This window comes from Pipistrellus hanaki (genome assembly GCF_964339955.1).
Source record: "Pipistrellus hanaki genome assembly, chromosome: 6".
NCBI classification, from domain to species: Eukaryota; Metazoa; Chordata; class Mammalia; order Chiroptera; family Vespertilionidae; genus Pipistrellus; species Pipistrellus hanaki.
In genome coordinates, this window is record NC_140508.1 from 65,086,735 (window position 1) to 65,105,207 (window position 18,473).

The window sequence follows — 18,473 nt, forward strand, 5'->3', positions numbered from 1 at the left end:
GGGTATCCCCACATGTTCTGGACTTGCCAGCTCACTCACTGTGCCCGTTGTCACTCTCCCAGGGGTCTAACCTCACGGACATCTGCACCCAGCTCCTCCTGCAGGGGACTTTGTTAAAAATCTCCGCGGGCAACATCCAGGAGAGGGCCTTCTTCCTGTTTGACAACCTCCTGGTCTATTGCAAGCGGAAATCCAGGTGAGCTGCTGGGGGCAGGCTGCCCAGGTGGGCCGGGCGGCTGGGATTGGGTTGAACCCTGACAGTTTCTCATGGTGACAGCATCCCTCTCGGCAGCTCCTTTTTCTCTTCTGAGTTGTGGGGTTTGTTCTAGATCAGCACTGTCCATAGAAATATAATGTTTGAGCCACATAGATTATTGAACACTTAATGTGGTTTTTTGAAACACACATTATATGACAGGAAACCAGTGAGATGAATTTAAATAAAAGTTTTTATGTATCCCATTACATCCCCGAATATTATCATTTTAAACATAATAAGTTTAAAAAAAAAAGTACTACATAGATGTTTTGTATTCTTTTAAAAATTTCACACTGAGTCTTCAAAGTGTGGTATGTACAGGTTGGGGCAAAATTAGATTTACAGTTGTGAGTACCTGAAACAATTTATCTTTGTGTTATTATTTATTATATTATTTTCTATACAAACAACTGTTAACCTACTTTTGGCCCATCTGTATGTTATACTTACTACACATCTCAATTTGTACTAGTCAAATTTAAATTTTTTTTTTAAAAAATGGGTTTTTATTGATATTTAGAGAGAGAGGAAGAGGAGAGGGATAGAAATAGAAACATCAATGAGAGAGAAACATGATCAATTGGCTGCTTCCTGCATGCCCCTTACTGGGGATTGAGCCCGCAACCTGGTTATGTGTCCTGATGGGAATCGAACTGGTGACCTGTTGGCTCAACCACTGAACGACACCAGCCAGGCTATACTAGACACATTTTAAGTGTTTAGTAGCCACATGAGAACTGTGGCTTCCATATTGGACTGTGCAGGTTGAGACAATCATGGGAGTTTTGAAGTTTTTTGTGACACCAACATCCTGTGATTCTAAGATCCAAGACAGAGAGTTTGAGGGAAGAGGACCCTTCTGTTCTTAAGCTTTTCAAGGGAAAGGATAGTACCACTGTCATCTTTGTATCTTTCACTGGAACTTCTTGCATTCTGTAGAGTCTAGGAGTGAATGCATGGGTGGATGAGTGGTAGATGCAGGTGTGAGTGATGGGATGTATGGGCAAATAGATGGATAGTTGGGGGTTTGGGAGATGAATGAATGGCTTATGAAGAGAGGCAGGGAGGGAGAGATTGGATGGATGTATGAATCGATTTATGAATAGATGAGTGAGTAGGTGAATGAGTGAGTGGTTGAATAGTTGGAGGTGCAGGAGGTGGTGGGATGGAGGGATGGGTAGAAGTTGGGGGAATGTATGGATGTTTGGGTAGATGGAGAAATGGATATGAAAACATGACGAGCTGGCAGAGGTATGTTTGGACCAATAGTGAGTTGGGGCCTTAATATATAGTTTGTTGAGTCAAAAGGCTGATGAATGGATGGGAGTGTGGGTAGGTGATGGAGGTTTGGCGGTTAGTGGATAGATGACCATTTAGATGTGTTGTTGATGGGTGGATGGATGGTAGTTGCTATGGTGGATGATTGGGAAGAGGGAAAATTAGACAGCTAGGTGGAGGCATGCGTGGATGGGTAGATAGTGGACTGAGATTCCTGCCTCTTAGTTTTTTGCTCAGCAGGGAGAGGACTGGCTCAGCGCCACCCTTTTTGAATTGTGCTTCCTGTCACTTTGTCTTAGGTGACTTCCCGGAGGCTTCACCTCTGTAGTGAAAGCTAAGGCTGAGGGTGGTTCAGACTCTGGGCCCTGCTGTGAGCAGTCCCTCCAGCTCCTTTCTGGTCTGGGCATGCCACTTACTGTCTGAGCCTCATTTTCCTTCTCTGTTTCTGCTGCCTCCTGAGGGGGTGGGCAGGAGCCTTTCCATGGGATGAATAATGGGCGTTCCATGCACATGTGTGGGCTTCTCTTTGTCTTCCTCTTCCAGCCTGACCACTCTGAGCCTCAGTTTTCTCTTCTGTAAAATAGGGATGATAAACCCCTTCCTACAGTGGTGTTTGGTTAAGAGCCCAGCTCAATAATTGAAACCCTGTTCAGTGATTTCTCTACATCTGTGACTTTGCCTCAGTTTTCTCTTCTGTAAAATAGGGTGAACAGCTATGCCATAGTCTTCGTGAAGAACGAATGTGTTACGTGTGCCTGGCACATAGATAATGTACAAAATAAGGGGCAGCTGCTCTTACTGCTGCTGTTAACGTACCTCTGCACATGCTGAGTTCCTATTCAGTGCCTTCCCATCGCAGCTGGTACATAGTAGGTGCTTCAACCACAGGCCCCTTCCCTTCGCCCTTTCCTCCCTATTCTGGGGCCTGGTCCTTCTCCGTAGAGGTCTTAGTTTCCCTCGTTTACCATCTAGCGGTGGCTGGGTCAGCATGTTTCCTCATTTGATATTTCATGCCTGTCCGCTGGGTTAGGTGTATTTGTGTCTGTTTCATGTTCTCCTGTCCCTTCATTTCCTTCCTCCTTGCTTCCTTCCTGTTCTCACGGGGGCCATCCTGAAAGCCTTTCTTTGGCAGTGCCAAGGCCACTGCCAGCTTCTCCCCGCTGCCCGGCCTGGGCTGTCTGGATCAGGAACTTTCCCCAGAAAGCACCATGTTTCTTCAGGCCTCTGACCTGCCCCAGCTTTTTTTTTTTTTTTTAAGATATATTTTATTAATTTTTTACAGAGAGGAAGAGAGAGAGATAGAGAGTTAGAAACATCGATGAAAGAGAGACATCAATCAGCTGCCTCTTGCACACCCCCTACTGGAGATGTGCCTGCAACCAAGGTACATGCCTTTGACCGGAATCAAACCCAGGACCTTTCAGTCCGCAGACTGACGCTCTATCCACTGAGCCAAACCGGTCTCGGCTGCCCTCAGCTTTGGCTGAGTTTGCTGAGTTACTTCTGCTACCCCAGTGCAGGCCCATCCTTCATGGCGTGGCTGTACCTGTCTGAGCGAGAGCAGCTGGTCCTGCTCTTCCGGACTCCAAGAGGGCCTTCTCTGGCCGCTCTTTGGCCGCCACAGCTCTTTGAAGGCCGTTTCCTTCTCAGTTCTGCGAGTGAGCCGGGCTGGTGGAGGGAGAAGGCACATCTGTCTCCCGAGAGGACCTGGCAGGGGGCCAGGTTCTGCCTCTGGATCAGGAGCCAGAGGACTGGGCTCCGAGAGGTCCCAGAGGGACTGGGCCGTGGTGGACGGAGCAACCGGCCCGACTGTGATGTGGTCACCGGAAATGCCTGGCGCAGCGAGGTGTCTGCCGACTGTTTTGTCTTTGCCTGGGTCACGCAGGGCACCGCCCGTCCGGGACGGGGGTCAGGGAAGGTCTCTGACTCAGTGTTTCTGGTCTAATTCAAAAGTAGAGGCTCCTAAAAAAAAAAAAAAAAGAAAGAAAGAAAGAAAGAAAGAAAGAAAGAAAGATAGAAAGAAAGAAAGAAAGAAAGAAAAGTAGAGGCTCCTTGGATGTCAGAGTGGAAGAGAGTGTTTGAAAAGCCTACCCCCCATTCTTCGGAGGTAAGTCTCCTGTCTCAGCTGTCTGCTTAGCCTCTTAGAGAAAGACACAGAGGCCTGCCACTTACCACTGTGACCTTGAGTTATATCAGCTCTTTGTGCCTCTGGCCTTCAATGGGGGATAAAAGTCTCATAGGATTGTTTTTATTAAGTAAAATAAAACCTGTAAAGTGGTTAGGATAGGCCCGGCACATGTCTGTAAAGTAGAAGAAACGTAAATCTTTACCTTCACTTGGTGTCTCACACACAGCTCACAAATTAAGCCAAGATGCTTAATTTCATCACAGCTCCTGCTCCGTGCCCTCTCCTCCTTCCCAGTCAGGGGTAGCACCACTTACCCAGGAGCTCAGAATTTTAGGTGTCCTTGGTTCTGATAGAATTCACCTGAGTGAATGAATGAATGGTGAGTAGGTGGATGGATTCACTGCCCACTCTGAGCTCTCTTCCACTCTGGTCTTATTTCAGGAAGTTCCTGTTTGTTAGACTTTTTGAGAGCCTCGACCCATTTTCTAGTCAGGAAGAATGGGTTTCTATTGCTTCTTGTTAGTTTTTCATCGAAGTCCTCTCGCAGACACTGGCGCGCCCCTGAGGTGGGACATGGGGGATGTTGACTTCCCCCTGTCTTTCAGGGTCACCGGGAGCAAGAAATCCACCAAGAGGACCAAATCCATCAATGGCTCCCTCTACATCTTCAGGGGCCGAATCAACACGGAAGTTATGGAGGTGGAGAACGTGGAAGACGGGACAGGTAGGCCCCAACCCAAGCCCTGCCTGAGCCCAGTCCCTCCTGCTCCATGACCCACTCTCTGTTTCATTTGGTTTTTAAATGTTAATTTGAAATGGAACCTAGCTACACAAAATGCCTAAAACTCGTGCATGCAAAATAAATACCTGGGCAGTCACCATTCACGTTAACAAGCAAACACTGTCTGCACCCTGGAAGCCCCCTTCCCCATCACAGTACTCAGAAGTAATCACTTCCAAATGTTGCGATGATCATTCTCCTACTTTTAAAAATATTTTTTACCTCCTAAGTATTACTAAATATTTTAATCACAGTTTCTCAGTTTAAAAGCATTTAATATAGCCCAGCGGTTAGAGCACCAGCCCACATAGCTAAGGGTTTTGGGCTTGTCCTGTCAACTCACTTGCAAGCATGTGGTCGGGAACGTTCAGAGTTGTGTGGCTGGGTCTGCTCACCCACCTTTGCCTCCTGCCTTTGCCAGCGGATTACCACAGCAATGGCTACACGGTCACCAACGGCTGGAAGATCCACAACACGGCCAAGAACAAGTGGTTTGTCTGCATGGCCAAGACGGCGGAGGAGAAGCAGAAGTGGCTGGATGCCATCATCCGAGAGCGGGAGCAGCGGGAGAGTGAGTTCTCTGGGGAGAGGTGGCTCTGGGGGGCTTCCCCGAGGCCAGTCACTTCTGCAGAGTGAGGGCTGGGTCTGGGGGAGGGGCATGGAGGTCAGGGCTACTAGAAGCAGGACTCGGAAGGGGCAGGGAGCTCTGGGGCTGTGTTGCATTGTGGTGGCATCTCAGATCACCTGAGGTCATCTGCTTTAGCCCACTAGGTAGATGATGAAGCTGAGGCCCAAGGGAAGGGACTTGCCCAAGGTCATGTCATTGATCATCCTTGGATGCGTGACATCCTTCACCCTGGAGGTCTGGTGGCAGAGATGCTCTCTGCATGCCTTCCCTCCTCCATGGCTCTATAGCCTTCTCCTGGGGTTGTGTCAGAGATTCACCAAGTCTGCGTTGAGGAGGAGAGTCCTGGAGAGCTGCCTACGGCTGTGGCCATGAGTCTCTGGGCCCAGGCACCTCTGAGGCAGCTCCCACAGGAAGTGTGGGGCTGGGTATGCTAGCTGGGTGAGGGTGGGGTGGGTAGTGGTAGACTGTTGTGCAGTCACTACCGGGCTTGGAAAAGCGAGACCTGGTGTGTTTGGGGCAAGTTACTTCAGCTGTTGGACCTCTGAGGTCGCCTGAGACATGAGGATGAAATGCTGGGCAGTTTGACACAGGATCCTAAAGTCTTTCCTGACCTCCCACACTTGCTACAGACATCTCACACTTACCATGCCTCATCAGAACCCTTCATCTCCATCAGATCTTCTGCCCAGACCTGCCCCTCCCATCAGCTTCCCTATCTCAGTAAGTGGCCCCTCCGATTCAACTCGTGGTGTCATCTTTGATTTCATCCTGCTCCCCAAATTCAGTAGGTCCAATCCTTTTAATTCTGCCTTTCACATATATCCCAGATTTATCCTCGTCTCTCCTATCCCTACAAAGCACAAGTCACTGTCACCTCTCAAGAATATAGGCCCAATGTGCCTAGATCCATTGATTTTATTTATTTTTTTCCTAAAGAAGCTAGACATCTGAATTTTAAGGTGTTATTTCTTGATTTTAAATATTGCATCAACATTTATTAAAATGGCATCAGGCTAAATAAGCTACTAAAAGTTGGCCCGGGGTTGTGACATCTGAAACTGATCAGGGCTGGGCGTGTGGTCAGGACTGGGGCAGAGTTCAGGGGTGTGGCCTGGCCTGGGTGTGGCGAATCAGGATCTCTGTGATCAGAATCGAAGGTTGTGGTTAGTGCAGAGCATAGGTGATCGCGAGTGGGGGTGTGGCTTGAGAGGGCCTTGGTTATTAGAAACCCGAACCCTGACCTTTCAGGGGCGGGGCTCGTTGCTGTGGTCAGCAGTATGGATCTGTAGCAAAACTTTCTGGCTCTTACTTCTGCTTCTACCACTTCTAGTTAATCTTGTACAGAGAACTTAATTTCTCTGGGCCTCAGTTTCTTCATCTGTGAAATAGGGATAATGGTCCTTGCTTGTAGGATTCCTGAGGACCAAGTGGCGTATAGTAGGCGCTTATAGTGTTTCCTGTGATTGTTTGTCATTCCTGTCATTGTCAGGAGCAGACAGGGTCCAAGTAGAAAATTCAAGGTGGGGGTGAGGGGCAGTGATCTGGGTTGTATTGTATTTTCTAGAGAGATGGCCAAATAGCCATACCTGGCTGGAAGGAAGATCTCAGCAGGCTTTCCAATAACCTCTAAATTTGAAAACCTATCCTCAGGTTGAAGGCTTGAATAAGCTTAACTGCTACTTGCTCTGGGATTTTTTTTTTGTCTGGGCCTCAGTTTTGCGATCTGCAAAATGGGGGTTTTTAGCCATCCTCTCCTACCGAGTTCTTTCGAGGAGCTTAGGACGGAGACCACAACGCAATGAGTGCTCTATAGATGGCCCCTGGCTGTGGCAGTGGTCGGGGACAGCTGGGGATAGCTTTCAGGAGCTGCAGGCCAGCCCCTCCGCGCCTCAGTGCTGGTGCTGTCCCTGGTGCTGACCGTGCCTCCTCCGCAGGCCTGAAGCTGGGCATGGAGCGGGATGCCTATGTCATGATTGCGGAGAAGGGGGAGAAGCTTTACCACATGATGATGAACAAGAAGGTGAACCTGATCAAAGACCGTCGGAGAAAGCTGAGCACCGTCCCCAAGTGCTTCCTCGGCAAGTGAGTGGCCCGACCTTGGCCTCTGCTGGGTCCCTGGGTCTCAGCTGAGGCTGGAGATGGGCAGGTGACTGCACTCACCTGGTTCTTCCCAGTCCTGCCCCTCCCCACAGGAGCCCTCCTGAGCAGACCTACTAAAGCACCCTGAATCCTTGTGCTTTGGAGGTCAAGAAGGATAGTGGGTCCCCATATCAGGTCTTTCTGGTATTTTTAACCATAACTCACTGCAAAACAAGTTTCCTGTTATGACCTGGTACACACATCCATGTAATATATGAATGAAGCTGAAGAGTCACAAAACTTCCTGTGTTCGCTGTACTCAGACCATCTGCTCTGCATTTCTATTCTATTTCTTTCTATCCTGTGTTGTCCTATCCTACCTCATCCTGTCCTACCCTTTCTGTTCTATTGAAGTCATTTCAAAAATACTCCTGAGTGAGACCTAAGAAATTGATTTCACAAACTAGTAGTGGGTTGCCCACCGTGGGTTGAAAAGTGCTGTTCTAGGGAAGAGAAGCCACTATAGTTGTTTCAAGCACAGAGGTATTTGACACAGGGAATGGATTACGAAGGGGATGGAAGGTCTGGGAGAGCAAACGTGGGCTCTGTCTCAGTCTGCTGGGGCTGCCATGACAGAACCCCACAGACCGGGCAGCGTAAACAACAGATTTATTTTCTCACAGCGCTGGAGGCTGCAAGTCCAAGAACAAGGTGTCCGCAGGGTTGGGATCTGGGGAGGCTCCCTTTCCGAGTTACATGTGAGAGAGGAGGAGGGGGAGGGTCTAAGCTTTTCAGTGCTTAGGGCCTCTCATTTCTCTGTTTGGGAAATACATTATTTACTACTAATAAAACATTTTACCCCTGCCCACATTTTATAATCAAGCAGCAAAGGGGTCAGAGCACAGGTGTGACCAGATTGGATCTTTTGTTTGTATTTTTATTACTTTTTTTTTTTAATTGTTGACACTATTACAAATGTCCCCATTTCCCCCCGCCCCTTTGCCCACCTCCATCCAGGTCCTCCTCCCCTGCCCCCGACCTTCACCACAGGTTGCCTGTGTCTGTGAGTTGCACAGTATGGTCTTTGGCTAATCTCTTCACCTTCTGTCACCCAGTCTCCCCGACCTCCCTCGCCTGGATGGAGATGTTGACATGTTAGCTGGGTATAAAATCTTGACCCCGGAAGAAAAGTCTGGGTTGGAGACCTGCGTGCAGGGGGTGTGGACTCTCGATGGTCTTTGGAGCCACAGAGACTGAAGGAAATCGGAAGAGGAGTTGGAGAGGCTGGGACTGGGGTTGGGGGCCTGATGGCCTTTGGAAGAAGGACCAGCAGAGGAGTCGGGGAGGGGGCAGGCAGAGAGGTGGGAGGCACTCAGGCGAGTGTGGTGATCGGGAGCCGGGTGAACAAAGATGCGGAGACAGTGGGAAACAGAAGCTCAGGTTGGACGTGGCATGTTGAAATGCCTGGTGGACATTCAGTATTGATGCTGGATGGGCTGTCAGAGACCAAGTGTGGGGCTGGGTATGGTCATGGGCCAAGGCTTGTGTTTGGCAAGGCAGCAGCAGGAGATTGGGGGGGGGGGAGGGTTGGGCCCCTGTGGGGTGATCAGGATGCCCTGGGTTTGGGCTGCCATTTGGACCCCAAGGGTCAGCCCACTCCCCTTCCCCCAGCTAAGCTCCCTGGGTGAGAGGAGATGGGGTGCCAGACCTGCAGGCTGTGGGAAGTGGGGAAGGGACAGCCTGGCTGGCCTCCACCAGCTAATCCCTAATCCCTGGGCAGAAAGGATGTTTTTCTCTCCAGAGGGGCCTTCCTCCCACCTTGTCCCCCAGGGTCAGAGGACTCCCCACCTCCTGCCGGACCCCTCCGAGAGCACAGTCCACCGGATGGGATAACCTGTCTGATTAGAGCTTCAGCGGAGTGTTCTGTCTTCTCAGGAAGGATTAAGGGGATTTCTTTTACTGCCCATTGGAAACGGGGCCAGAATTGAAGCTCGTTGTGTAATCGCTGGGGCCTACGGACCTGTTGTCCTGCAGGAGACTGCTCTGTAAAACTCTTCTCCCGGATGGCTTCGCCGTGCACCGAGCCCGGGGCTGTGACCTCCTCTTTCCCTGTGGGGCTCCGCTCCCCCGCCTTCTCCCCCAGGAGCTCCCTGGCCCCTCGGGTGGAAGGAACCAGCAGCCACAGGGGCACATTATTGAGCCTTTCGCTGCTCCAGGAGCTGGCATGTGGCCATGCCTTTAACCCTCATACTACACCGTGAGGCAGGTGACTGCCATCATCCCCATTTTAAGGGTGGGGAAACTGAGGCACAGAGAGGGAGAAGGCCCTGCCCAAGGTCACAGGTAGGGAGCTGGGATGTGAATCCAGAACTTGGACCCTCAGCATCCTGCTGCTTGCTGCATTGATCCATTTTTATCTCTATTCAGCACATTTCATTTTTACTTCATAGTTACTTTCTCTCCATTTCTCTCTACCACTAGACAGGGAACTCCATGAATACAGAAAGTGTCTGATTTATCTTTATAACCTTCAGGGGTTGGGCTTTGCGTCAGACTTGGACTCAAGTTCTGGAGCTCCCACTTCAGGACTTTGGGCAAGTTTCTTAACTTCTCTGAGTCCAGTAAATGATCGATGAATGAGTGGGAATAAAGTATGCCCAATAAGATTGTTGGAGAGGACAGTGAGAAAATGCAAGTGACATGCTGAGCACAGTGCTGGCAAGAGTGATAGAAATGAGTATTGGGCTTAAGGAGTAGCCTATTTTTATTTTATTATATTTTCTTTATTGATTAAGGTATTACATGTGTCCTTACCCCCCCCCCCCTCATTGTCCTCACCTCATAGCCCCCCCCCCCGCCCCCTGCCCCATGTCTGTGTCCATTGGTTAGGCTTATATGCATGCATACAAGTCCTTTGGCTGATCTCTCCCCCTTACCCCCACCCTCCCTTCCCACTGAGGTTTGACGGTCTGATGGATGCAAGAATGGCCTGTTTTTGCCAAACTCAAGAGACAAACCTCACAGATACCACATGACAGAAACCAAGGAGTGAAATCTATATGTTACTCTGGAAGCATCATGGGAGGATCATGGCATTTGTCCTCTGGGATCCCCAGATGAGTTGGAGAGACAGAATCTATTATTCATTCATTCATTCATTGAGTGTTTACTGACTATGTGCCAGCTGTGAGCAGGACAAACGAGATCTCTCACCTCCTGGACATAACCAGCCCATCGGGGAGTCAGCAAATAGACAAATACAAATACAAATAAAGAAGGGAATTTCAGAGAGGTGAAGATGCTGTAAGGAAGTAAGTAGGTTGGTCTCAGGAGGCAAGAAATGGGGTGGTATTTCAACAGTGTGGTCAGGAAGACACTCTGGGGGGAGGTGACCTTTTAACCAAGGTCTAAATAACAAGCGAGAGCCAGCCGTGAACATATCGGGAGGGAACGGCAGGTACAGAAGCTCCAAGGTGGAATGGCCTTGACTAAATAATTGAGCAACAGTAAGGAGGTCGGTGTGGCTGAAGGGAGTAAGTGGGAGACAGTGGCCCAGGGGTTGACGGGCCAGGTCAGGCAGGGAAAGGGTAAGAGGTTCAGCCTTTATTCTCAGGGCTCTGAAAAGCCATTGAAAGAGTGTAAGCGGCAGAGGACGATGAGGGTGAACCTTCATGCAGACCCTGAATGAGGACACGGTCAGAGCTGTTGGAGCCCAGGGGACAAGGTGTGTTAGTCTGTCTGGCAGGGCAGTCAGGGAAGGCTTCCTGGAAGAAGAAGGCCTTTGGTTTTCCCTGTGACAGAGGTCAGATGTCCTTCCATTATTCCTGTCTGGCAGAAGGGAAGTTCTCAGGGGGAAGAGGTCTTGCTGTCTCATCCACCTGTGTGCACAGGTGCGGGGCGTGAGCATGTGGTGGCTGGTCAATAACGATTTGTCGAGCATGGCTACAGGTACCTTCAGGAGGCATCTTAGGCTGTGGGGTTTACTATAACCCCCCCAGTCCCTACCCTCGAGGAGCTCAAGGCCATGGGAGAGACAGGCACGCGATTACTGAACTGGGTGGTGTGTGGAACTTCCGGCCTCCGCTAGGGCACTTTCCTAGAAGAGACATAGCTGTGCCTCCCCTGTGGCCAGCACTGAGCGTGGCTCCTAGGAGGCGGAACACATGTTTACCGGGCAAATGGTTCTGGGGACCAGGAAGGAAGGAGGGATGAAGGCGGGACACATAATAACTTCCATCCAGTCCCCCATTCCCTGAACTTCAAACTTGCCCGCCTTCTCTCTGTGTCCCCCGACCGCTGCCCTGAGCTGTGTCCTTCCGGAAGACGGGATCTCGCTGCTTTTTGCAGCTCCCCACAGCTGGCATGCTGCTGCTTTCCCAGTCATAACTCACGCAGGGCCTCTGTGTATGCTGATCCCTCGTTCCAGAACACCCTTCCCTGCACCTGGTGCTGGTAAATGGTGCCCTCCTGACCCAGCACAGCTCGCAGATGTGTTTTTCTCTAGGCCGCATGGTGCTTCCAGAAGAACCTGGACTTGATATCTACATTTACCGATTGGGAGATTTCACAGGAAATGCGGGATTTCCGGCTTTTCTTGAAAAGCCTTAGTCTTCCCATGCAGCCGTGGTCAGACTCTGAGAAGGGGCTCCCGCCTCCAGCAGTGCATTTTATCTGGTTTTGCGCACTGGGTCCCAGCTTAAGGTTTTGTGTGATTAGAAAGTTTACCTGTTAAATCCAGAAAGCCCCTGCGTGAGCCACTGGCCAGAGGGGCCCCGTGAAAGCCCAGACAGGGACAGCGGCTTGCCCAAATGTGCCCAGCAAGCGGTGAAACCTCCTTTGTCCTCTAAAAAGGAGCAAGACTCCGCTTAGAGCAGAAACGTGATCACTGCTGCTGGCCTCTGGTTTGTCTTCTGTCCTAGCATCTGCGGTGGGGTACTTCCTGTCCCCCCCCCCCCCCCAATCCTGGCCACAGGGCTGGGGTCAGAGCCAGAGGCGGCCCCCGGTGGGACAGCGAGTGGGCAGCCGGACGCTGAGCCCCCAGCTTCCGAGAGTGGGCACTCAACATCTGTTCATTTCTCTTAGCTGTGGGCATCTTTCTCCCTGCCTCTGAGTTCTGGGACTTAGAGAATGGAACTGGGGATGGGCAGGACCCTGAACAGTCTCTTCCCCACCTGGGTCCTGTTCCACCCATAGATCATTTCTGTGCCCCCCGCCTGGGCCTGCACGCGGGGCTCTCTGAATGCCTCAGCACAGGCCACTACCTACACAGCACTGCAGGTCTTTGCTCAGCAAACCCTGGGAAGCTAAAAATAGCCCTGCCCCCCTCTGGCCCTGTAATTGGAGGCGGGACAGCTGGTTTCGATAAGCAGGAGAGCTCTGCGCTCTGGCCAGCTGCCACCTGCTTTCATTGAACACAGATTGCGAGGCGGAAACAGCTCGTTCCCGGCTCTCCCCTTTCCTGCTGACTTCCAGTGGGTTGAGCTCTGAGTGCACACTGCCAAGAGCCGGGAGCTGGGGTCTGACTGAGCCTCTGCCCCAAGGGGTAGTCACTTTGGATTTGCCGGCTTTCCTGTGGCCGAGGAGCACTGCTTTCTCCCTGAGTCCTCCTCCTGGTCCCAGAACACTCCTCCTTGCTCCTTGGCTCACTCCTTCATCTGTTCAATAAATAATTATTCAGCCCCCATGTGCTTTTTTGACCCTCTGCTGGGTTCAGGGGGTGGAGCCATGCATAAGAGGGCATGGAGATTACATTCTGGTTGGGGGAGGTGGCTGATAAACACACACACGTAAATCTGCAAATAGCACAACTTCAGACAATCACAGCATTCAAAAGGAAGCAAAACCAAGAGATGGGATGGACTGTGTGGGGTTAAGGGATGGCTCTGGATGAGGTGGGCAGGGAGGGCTTCTCTGAGGAGTTGATATTTGAGCTGAGACCTGAATGACGAAAGGGAGGGGCTCCCTGAAGAGCTGAGAAGAGTGTTTCCAGGAAGAGGGAACAGCAAATGCAGAGGCCCCGAGGCAGGCAGGAGCCCGACATTTTTTAAAGAAGGTGGGCATGGCTAAAGCATAATACGTGAGAGTCACAGGGGATGGGTCAGTGAGGACGGGGCATTTCTGCAGGGCCTTGATCGCATGTGGGCAGACTTTTCTTCTGAGAGCAATGGGGAAGCCTGCTGGAGGATTTAAAGTAGGAGGCTGACATGATTTGATCACTGTTAATTCTCCTGACTCTCAACAGTTACCTTCCTAGATCGTATTTCTTCCTGCTTGTTTGATTTTCATTCCTCCTGTTCATCCATCCATCCATCTAGCCATCTGTCATCCATGCCCCACCCATCTACCCAGCTATCTGTCTACTCATCACCTACCCACCTGCTCATGTTCCCCTCCACCCACCTGCTCACCAGTCTTTTCAGCCGTCTGTTAATCATTTGTCTGTGAAGTCATCCACGTATCCATTCACTTTCCATTCATTTGTCTGTCCACCCTCATGTCCATCTATCCATCCTCCCGTCCTCTCACTCTCCCATTTACCTATCCACTCAGCCATCCAGCCAGCCAGCCTGAGGCAGGGCCGGGGGTCTCTGCCATTGGTCATGGGGAGAATCACAAGGCCTCAGCACAACCCCCGGGGCTGTGGCCCCTAAGCTTTGCTTCCCTGAGGGAAGTTTGGCTGTTCTTCCCAGGAGCGGGTGGGGCCAAGCCTGCTTAGTGCTGGTCCCTGAGGGCCAGGGCTGGGGAAGTCCTCTCAACCTCACCTTCTGTTCCTGGCAGTGAGTTTGTTGCCTGGCTCCTGGAAATCGGTGAAATCAGCAAAACTGAAGAAGGAGTCAACTTGGGCCAAGCCTTGTTGGAGAATGGTATTATCCACCATGGTGAGTGGGGGCGGGGCCTGGTGGGCAAGGGGTAGGAATAGGTCAGACCCCTACAGTGCTGTTTCCACGGACTCAGAGGCTATTTCTATACTTCTCTGCAGCCACCCTGTACCCTGGCATGGTGGGGTCCCGGGAATGTGGGTGCCCTTATAAAACTGCTTCCCCCCCCCCAGGGTAGCAGCAATGTGGGGGCACCTCAAAAAGGTGGGGGCAGAGGAATAAACCTTTCTATCGGCTTAAGTTCGTTGAGTGCTTGTCTGGGGCCAGGCACTGTCCACACAGCAGTGAACGGGACAGGTGAAAACTCTTGTCCTCATGGGGCCACGCTTCCAGCCGTGGGGAGAAGACAGTAGACAAGATACATACAAATAAGTGTACACAGGTGGTGGCAAGGTTTAGGGAGGGAGAGAAAGCAGGGCGTAGGTTCACCATGAATAGGCGAGTTGGGAAGGCCTCACGGAGAAGGGGCGGACGGAGCCAGCACCGGAGAGAGGGAGGGAGCAGGTGGGCTTTGGGGTTCCAGGCAGAGAGAACAGCCAGTGCAAAGTCCTGGGACAGAAGGCTAAGTGGTTGTTGGGGGAACAAAAGGGATGCTAGGATGGCTTCTGCGGAGTGGGCGGGGGGAGTGTTTGATGAAGTCAGAGAGCACAGGGCCAAGGGGAGTGCTCAGGGGGACGAGGTCCAGGGACGAATAGGGGATTGCTGAGCCTTTGGCTTTATTCTGAGTGACATGTGAAGAAGCCACTGCTGAGTTTTGAGTGGAGGAAAGGCCCGCCCAGACTCAGACTTCAGCAGGATCCCTTTGGCTGCCATGCGGAGAGTGGACTGTGTGCCATGGGCGGCAGCAGGGCGCCCAGCGTGGAGGCAGCTGTGATATCCCGGGAGGGAGAGGGAGGTGGCTGGGACCTAGTGGGAGTGCAAGGTCAGATTCTGAATGTTTTGAAGGGAGAGCCTACCAGGTTGGCTAATGGATCCAAAGTGGGGCGTGAGAGAGACACACACGAAAGGATGCTCAAGGCTGTGGTGTAGAGATGATCTCATAAATCCTGACAGTGTGGTCTCAGACCCCGCACACTTGGTCCCCACACAAGCTGTGGTGATCTAGCTCCAAGGAGATGCTGGGCCCGTTGGGCCCCAGCACAGGCTGGATCCGAGGAATGTCTGGGCCTCTCATGGCCCCAAGTCTCAGCAAGGCCCCGCACGTAGCATGGGCAGGAGGCTCGGGAAGTCTTGTTTGGCACGGAGACTGGCCAAGTGGAGGGCGATGATGGTGGGCTTGGGGCCGAGGGGGCCTGCTCTGTTTCACTGCCCCCCCCCCCCCCCCCCCCCCGCCTGGGTCCCTCTAGTCTCCGACAAGCACCAGTTCAAGAACGAGCAGGTGATGTACCGCTTCCGCTACGACGACGGCACGTACAAGGCCCGGAGTGAGCTGGAGGACATCATGTCTAAGGTAGGGACCCCGTCACCCTGACCCATCCTCCTAACCCCTCCATCAGCACAGAGCAGGCCCCAGCGGCCTCTTTTCCTCCCTCTCTCTCCCCCACACACCTGTTCTTTCCGGGGGGCCTGGATTTGGAGCCCCTGAAGGATGTGGCCTGATCCCAGACTCCCCCCTTTTTTTTCTTCCAGGGTGTAAGGCTTTACTGCCGTCTCCACAGCCTCTATACCCCTGTTATCAAGTAAGTGACTCTCTCCAAACGTCAGTTTCACCTTCGCTGGTCACTGCGCTGGGCCCCAGCCTTCTCCATCAGCTGGGACCAATAATGGCACCTACCCCGTAGGCTTGGGACTGGGGTGGAGTGAGTTTTTTGGGAAACACTGCAGCATGGTGGTGCGTTTGAATCTTAGCCTGCCAGGTACCACCTGTGTGACCTTGGGCATAGTTACTCTTTCCTCTGTGGAATGGGGTCATAATAGGATCCACCTCAGGGCCTTTGCACTTGCTGTCCCTCTTCCCTTATGTGCATGCCTATTTGCTTCCTCACTTCCTTCAAGTGTCTTAAAGGGCCTTCCCTGACCACCTTCCCAACAAAGCGTCACCGTTGGCATGCACTGTGCTCCTTACCTCACTTTGGTGTTCTTCTTGAACTTGTCAGGATGACGTATGTCCTATTGTCAGTATGTCGGTTGACATGTTTATTTGTAGACTGTTCTTTTCTCCCCACTGAATTGTAAACTCACTCAGGGTGGGGAATGTGTTTATTCCTGTGTCCCAGGACCCTTGGCGCCTGCAATAGTGCTGTCCAGTAGGCCTTTCCCCACTGACGGAAATGCTCTGTGCCTGTGCTGTCCAGTCCGGTAGCCTCTAGCCCCTTGTGGCTCTCAAGCCCTTGAGCTGGAGGAATGTGATTTTTAAGTTTGATTTAATGTTAATTGATTGAAATCGGAGGGGGCTGGCCTGGGGTAAAGTAGCACATAGTGAATGTTTGTTGAGTAGTAAATGCGGAAAGGTAGTGCATCTTTTTTGGCCTCTGTTTCTGCATCTGTGAAATGGGCATAAGAATAGCTCACGTCTCTTGGGTTGTCAGGAGGACTCAATCTGAGTGGTGCATGGCACCGAGTGAGCGCCGTAGAAATACCAGCCAGTGGTGCTTCTCTTTACATGAGGCTATGGTTGTGGATGAAGGGTCAGAGAGGTTGACCCAGTTCTCTCCCAGGTCCAGAGTCCCCTGTCCCCTGTCCTGACAGCTCTATGAGCTCTCAGAGAAGCAGAGAGGGGGGGCCCTTCCTGACAGTTGCTGGCCTCGTCGTCGTTGGCCTTTGGCCTCATTGGAGGTCAGGTCCTGGGAACCACTTTCATCTCCAGACCTGCCTCCGCCTGCTCAGCCCCTCCCCTGCTCGTCTCCTGCAAGTCCCAGAAGGGCCCCTCCCTCTCCCATCACCCAGCCTGCTGGGCGCCGCAGCTCCCCGAAACCGAAAAAAAAAAAACTCCCCAGCTGTCCCTCACCGGCCTCGGCATGGGCCGGCCACAGAAAGGCTGAGAGTTACTACAAATGGTTGCAATGTCCGCGAAACCCTTTGTCCCAAGACTCAGCAGGAGTTCAGAGGTCACAGGGGTTGGAGCGTTTACCTCGGAAAGAATCAGGACTGTCCCAGGCCTGGCCCTCTGCTCAGACCTGATTCCCGACGCTGGCCATCGGAGAGTGTTCCTCATCACTCAGAGGAAACCAGCTTTCTGTAGTCACGGTGCTGTTGACCGTGGGGCTGGGCAATTCTTTATTTGAGAGCCATTCTGGGCATCTCTGGTTTCCACCTGCTAGATGCCAGGAACCCCTCTGCCTCTCCCCCGGTCATAATGGCCAACCGTGTCTCCGGACACGGCCTGGTGTTTCTGGGGGGCAAAGTTGCCCCTGGAGAGAGGAGACGGAGAGCCATTTACTCCTGCCCCCTCACGCTGTGAGTGAGAAGGGGGTCTCGCCCTAAGGTGAGGTGTGGAATCCTGGCCCAGTGCTGTCCCCAGCCCCCCGCCCCCCACACCCAGGCCTGGAGAGCCTGGCACCCTTGGACCCAGAGCACTAGGGCGGGAAAAGGGCGTCTGCCCCCACCTCGGCTCCCCATGCGCTCAGGATGCTCTCCCTCCTCCCCACAGAGACCGGGATTACCACCTGAAGACGTACAAGTCCGTGCTGCCGGGGAGCAAGCTGGTGGACTGGCTGCTGGCTCAGGTGAGGATCCGTGAGCACCATGGCGCTCTGCCCGGGACAGAGAGGCTAACGGGACGCAGACCTTCGAGGACTTTGTTTTTAAAACCCTTTTCACTTGTGGTAAAATACACATCACACTCGCCGTCCTGCCCGTTCAGTGGTTGTAGGTGCATTCACACCGCTGTGCAGCCTCTCCCGAGCTCTCCTCATCCTGCAGAACCGAAACTCTGACCCCGTCAAACACCCGCCCCCGGCCCCTGGCAGCCACCCTCTGCTTTCTCTCTCTGAATTTGACTGCGCGAGGCACCCTGTGTACTAGCATGTGGAGTCATACAGCAGTTGTCTTCCTGTGTCTGGCTTATTTCACTCGGCATTACGTCTCAGGGTTCATCCATGCTGCTGCATGCGCCAGCATTTGCTTTCTCTTCAAGACCGAACAACATTCCATGGCACAGACACGCCACGTTCTGTCAATCCACCAGCCGGTGGACGCTTGGGTTGCTGCCACCTTAAGGCTTTCAGTTTTAAAACTGGGACCGTCCCGGGCCAATTGGGACGAGATGGTCTCATCCTGGCCCCACTCTGGAGCCTCCATGTGGAACTTGCCAAGTTACCGCTTTCACATACGTGCCCAGGGGGCAGGGGCTGGGCGAGGCTTGGCAAGTCTATGCATCAGTTTTGCTGCAACTTCCCAGAGGTGTGTTTGTTTCACGGACACTCCTGTCTGCTGTCTCTTGTCCTTTATGGCTCCCGCCCACAGGGCACTTCCTCTGCGCCAGGCACTGCCTGGGCTCGGAG

General features: G+C 52.3%; 1 protein-coding gene across 1 annotated transcript in view; it reads left to right on the forward strand.

The window, feature by feature from the left end:
- Window positions 1-18,473, forward strand: part of PREX1 (phosphatidylinositol-3,4,5-trisphosphate dependent Rac exchange factor 1) — a 165,953-nt gene that overhangs the window by 109,098 nt on the left and 38,382 nt on the right. The window contains exons 7-14 of the mRNA XM_084886927.1: window positions 63-196; window positions 4,271-4,389; window positions 4,868-5,017; window positions 7,009-7,156; window positions 13,931-14,031; window positions 15,378-15,481; window positions 15,661-15,710; window positions 17,621-17,696. Of these exons, the coding sequence (XP_084743053.1) occupies window positions 63-196; window positions 4,271-4,389; window positions 4,868-5,017; window positions 7,009-7,156; window positions 13,931-14,031; window positions 15,378-15,481; window positions 15,661-15,710; window positions 17,621-17,696 (882 nt within the window). The remainder of the gene's footprint in view (window positions 1-62; window positions 197-4,270; window positions 4,390-4,867; window positions 5,018-7,008; window positions 7,157-13,930; window positions 14,032-15,377; window positions 15,482-15,660; window positions 15,711-17,620; window positions 17,697-18,473) is intronic.